Here is a 5,194-nt window from a genome sequence, read left to right as displayed (position 1 = left end):
TAGTTTCTGTACCCATTCTCCCATCCTTCCTTCCTGCCTCCATTCAGGTGAGCAAACGGCATTGTCAGAGATCAAGGACACATTCCACCCAGTAGAGGCGGTTTTAGGGTCTCACTGGGCACTGAGCTGCAGGGGGCACCAAAACAATGTGGTAGAATGGAGCACAAGAGCCCCCCCCCCAATGTTAGCATCACACAGGGCACTGCGGAAATTTGAGAGCCCCATGTCCACCATTGCAGCCAGTTGGGTGTGAAGTAAACCTGGGGAGGGGGTGTGCATATGGAGAGAGAGTGTGTGTTGCTGGTGAGAGGGTGGTGTGAAAATACCCCCGAGGGCCAAATACAAAGGTGTGGATGGCCACATTTGGCCCTGGGCCTGAGGTTCCCTACCCCTACACGCCCCTTCAACTGACAGGTAGTATGAGGTTTCAGGATGATCTAGGGTTAATATAAGGCTGGGCCGTGGTTATCACACTTTCATGGCCATATTCCATTTGGGCTATTTTCTGGTGTGGGGGTGCATTTTGGTAAAATGGCCAAACTTAATAGCACTCTGGCGGGCTCTCTGCTGATCACCTTGACCTGAGCACCACACAGCTCTTTGACAGCATCAGAGAGGCTGCAGGTGTGCATGGCAGCCCTCCACTCCCCAAAGGAGGAAGAAGGGAAGAACTTTCACTGAAGCCCTCCCAAAATTCAGGCTGAAGTTTTTGGATTGCCAGTAGATGCCAGATCTAGATGCCTCCCCGTATCATAGTCTGCTTCACAACTGTGCATGGATATGAAGTCCTATCCACACACTATATCATGCTGACTTTCTTCAGGAAAAGTGGCTTTTGACACATAGGACCAGAGTGTCAATGTTGTTGTTTTCTTCCACACACACACACACACACACACACACTGGTACAAGGGTAAGTGTGCTATTTGCCAAATGTGAAATAAAGCAAAGGCTCAGCTTTCAGATCAAGACTTTTGAGATACTTCCTCAGCCTTCTCCTGCCACCCTTCAATGGCCCCCTTAGGAATGACTATGTCTCAATCCCTTTAACTGCTTTCCCGACAACTGCCCCCTATAATTCTGGCTGTTGGTTGAGAAATAACGTTGGACTCCAGTTTGGCAAGGTAAGTTCTGTTGAGGTGAAGAAACTGAAGGCATGGCGTAAGTCTGTAATTTCACAGGTGGGTTTCTGCAATGTCCTCGCATAAAAACAAGAGAAAGGGGAAGTAAAATTGTGCCATCAAGTTAGATGGAGTGGGAGGTTGGCTTCATCCATATCCACCCCACATTTATTTAATTTATTTATTGCATTTATATCACCTGTTTTCCTCCAGGGAGCCCAGGGTGACATTGATTGTTTCCTCACCCTCCTTTATATTTTCAGAACAATCCTGTAAAGCTCACCTGGGGATGTCTGTGATTATTTGAAGTCTTCACAATCCTTATCTGACCCTCTAAACTAACCACCACACAGCACCCTCCCTCCCTTCTCTAGAAACTGATGTATCAACCAGTCTCTGGTATGAAGCTCATCTTAGTCAATCAATCTGCCCCCTCCCCCATCTACAATATATTGTGTCTCTCCCCCCCCCTCCAAGATATCAAAGTAGCGCACATACTGTAATTCTACGCCCTTGAAGGAACGGTGCAAGCCTGTAATTTCACAGGTGGGTTTCTGTGGGTTAGACTGAGAGGTAGTGACTGCCTCAAGGTCAAGGTCACCCAGGGAGCTTCATGGCTGAATGGAGATTTGGTGTCCCAGGTCCCAACCAGGCAGCACCAGATTTGCTCAACTTGTGGACCATAAACCCAAACATTAATATCTTTATGTTGCTTTAATTTGTTCAGCAAAAGCTCAGCATTTTTCAAAGTCTCTTGAATTGTTGTGTCACTTTCAGGGGTTGGGGCTGAGGCTGGGGTCATGGGCAATGCCTCTCCAGGTTAAAAGAGGTTCAGATTACATACATACATACATACATACATACATACATACATACATACATGTGTGTGTGCTCATTATATCTGGTTAGGAAAGGGAGAACTGAGAAGTTGGAAACCTGGGAAGGTTTAATGCAGGCTTCCTCAACCTTGGCCCTCCAGGTGTTTTGAGACTACAATTCCCATCATCCCTGACCACTGGTCCTGCTAGCTAGGGATCATGGGAGTTGTAGGCCAAAAACATCTGGAGGGCCGAGGTTGAGGAAGCCTGGTTTAATGGAACAGGGGTAAAGAAACATCATCCAAAGGTATTTCCGACAACTGCTCCTGGGAAAGTGAGTAACATTTAAAGCAGTAAAAGCTTATATTGTGGGCATGTTGCAGAGATACATTGAGGAGAAAGCATGACAGAAAATAAAATTGTAGCCAGACTTCTGGCTTCTGTAAATGGAGAGCGAGTTGCATCACACATTGTCTAGTGCATCTGAGTCACATAGTGTGTTGGGTAACTGCCGGTGCAGGTCACACGAATGCGCAAGTGTGCGGGTGTGCCGCTGTACCTGCAGTCATAAGGAGCCGGGCCACCTGTGTATCTGCATATGACCATATCGAAGGAGTATGTGCTATCAGTGTCACTACCATGGGGAATCCCTCTGCCTCTGCAAACTTGTATCACATTTACAGGGAGGTAGTTGATGAAGGTATTTACGTCCTTGCAAACATATCGAGTCAACCCTCTCTGAAGCATCATCCGCTTGCAGTAGGTGTCTGGATGGGAAGTTGGGTAGCTTTTTGGATAATCAATGTGCTTCCACTCAAAAGCTAGTCGGGACTGTCCTTCACACGACTGCACCATCAGAAACCCAAGAAGGATGGCCAGATGAGCCAGCAATGAGCAGGAGACCTTGGAGACCAGCATGCTGGAGTCTTGCAAACTACAGAGAGGAGGAATAAAAAGGGAAATGTTAAAGTGATGTCTAGTTCTTAGGGACCTTTAACACCCTAAATGACCTCAGTCCAGTATACCTGAAGGAGCATCTCCACCCCCTTCATTCAGCCCAGACACTGAGGTCCAGCTCCAAGGGCTTTCTGGCAGTTCCCTCCCTGCGAGAAGTGAGGCTACAGGGAACCAGACAGAGGGCCTTCTCAGTAGTGGTGCCTACCCTGTGGAATACCCTTCCACTAGATGTCAAGGAAATAGACAACTATCTGACTTTTAGAAGACATCTGAAGGCAGCCCTGTTTAGGGAAGTTTTTAATGTTTGATGCTTTATTGTGCTTTTAATTCTGTTAGGAGTGGCCCAGATGGGCGGGGTACAAATAAATAAATTATTATTATTATTATTATTATTATTATTATTATTATTATTATTATTAAAATAATAATTTGTTTTTGTCATCTACAATACTGTCTTATTTATTTTATAGTTCAGTACATTGATTATTGCTTTCATTTTATGGATCAGTGGTCTCGTTAGATAGTAAAATTCACGTTAAATTGCTGTTTTAGGGGTTGTTTTTAAAAGTCTGGAACGGATTAATTCATTTTGCAATTACTTTCTGTGGGAAAGCACGCCTTGGTTTTTGGAACGCTTTGGTTTTGGAACAGACTTCCCGGAACGGATTATGTTTGGGAACCAAGGTACCACTGTACAGAAATAAAATATAAAACCTAAAAGTGGTCATAATGCACTATTAAAACTAAACTGCCCTCCCACCAGCATTAAAACAAAAACAAAAAACCTGCAAATATAAAACAGATTAATGTGGGAATACTATGGAGAAAAGGAAGGTTTTTCAGCAAACTTAACAATAGCTTGCCTGCTTCACTTCTAAAGCTCCTGTCTTCAAGTGTTTCCTATATGTGGCCTGAAAGGAGGGGTTCGGTCTAAATTTGGGCTTGACACCTCCAGACACCTGGAGAGACTAAGGAGGTTCATCCTATTTTCTGACTGTCTGTCCTGGTTGTTTTTTGGGGTGTTTTAAAAACATGGCCTTCCAATGAGGAAAAGCACACCACCACCACCCCCGATCTGTCGCAACAAGTTTCTTTCCTTTTTCTTTTTTTTCTATTAACATAACTTTATTGAAATTCATAAATAACATACATAATATACATACTATAGACACTCTTAATTCAGCAAAAATGAAAGCAACCATGTACTAATACTCTTCTTTCGATTCACAAAAATTAAACTTAGTTTAAATTTACACAATCTCTTTTTTCCTATCTTTTTACTAACATAAAATAGACTTCTTATCATTTCCCGATGTAAACTTTCTTTCTAGTATTGAATGTACTTAACATTATTACCTTACTATTTCTGTATTTTCTAATACCTTCTTACAACAGTTTGTACTCATTACCTTATTTCTTAACAACTACTTTAAACAAGGGTCATTCAAATGCTGCCACAGATATTATATCACTATTATATTTCAGTAAATAACTCTTATACATATCCCATTTTTGAATAAATGATTGTCTTGTAGTGCCTCTCAGAGTGTTGGTCAATTGCGCCATTTCCACATATTCCTGTAATTTGCCTTGCCAATCTGATAAAGTTGGAACTCCCCCCCCCCCACTTCCAATTCATTGCAACCAATGTTCGGGATGCATCCGTGGCGTATAGGAAGATTTCTCTTTAAAAAAATTTGGAATGTCTTTACCTAAAATACCCAGTAGGAGGGCATCTGGCTTTTTTAAGAATGTTAATTTAAATATCTTTTTCAGTTCATCATAAATAAGATTCCAAAACTCTCTAATTTTCGTGCATGTCCACCACATGTGGTATATATCTCCATTACCTTACCTTCACAACAAGTTTCAACTAAAAATGGCACACCTGACGATAGCTGACAGCTGTCAACCTTCCCCTTTTTTGCGGGAAATTCCCCTAATTTCCCACAAAAAAGGGAAGGTTGACAGCTGTGCACCTGACTGTATGGTGTCAAAGCCCCCCATTGTATATACATCCACAAGCAGAGAAAACCATGCTGCCAAGAGAGGTGCGGGTAGAATGAGTGGGAGACAAGGTGTCCCATCTGCTGGCGGGTTCTCTCCATTGAAGATGAATAAAAGTAAAGGACCCCTGACCATTAGGTCCAGTCGTGTCCGACTCTGGGGTTGCAGCGCTCATCTCGCATTACTGGCCGAGGGAGCTGGTGTACAGCTTCCGGGTCATGTGGCCAGCATGACTAAGCTGCTTCTGGCAAACCAGAGCAGTGCACATAAACGCCATTTACCTTCCCGCCG

At 43.5% G+C, this 5,194-nt stretch overlaps 1 protein-coding gene across 1 annotated transcript; it reads right to left on the bottom strand.

The window, feature by feature from the left end:
- Window positions 1–2,413: 2,413 nt before the first annotated feature.
- LOC117057475 (ribonuclease pancreatic-like) lies at window positions 2,414–2,857 on the bottom strand. Its single transcript, XM_033168324.1, has one exon. It carries the CDS (start codon window positions 2,855–2,857, stop codon window positions 2,414–2,416), a length of 444 nt encoding a protein of 147 aa, XP_033024215.1.
- Between the last annotated feature and the right edge of the window lie 2,337 nt (window positions 2,858–5,194).

The sequence above is a fragment of the Lacerta agilis genome, chromosome 14, assembly GCF_009819535.1.
Source record: "Lacerta agilis isolate rLacAgi1 chromosome 14, rLacAgi1.pri, whole genome shotgun sequence".
NCBI lineage: Eukaryota > Metazoa > Chordata > Lepidosauria > Squamata > Lacertidae > Lacerta > Lacerta agilis.
The sequence above is the reverse complement of the archived record's forward strand: the minus strand, read 5'-3'. Positions and strand labels throughout refer to the sequence as shown.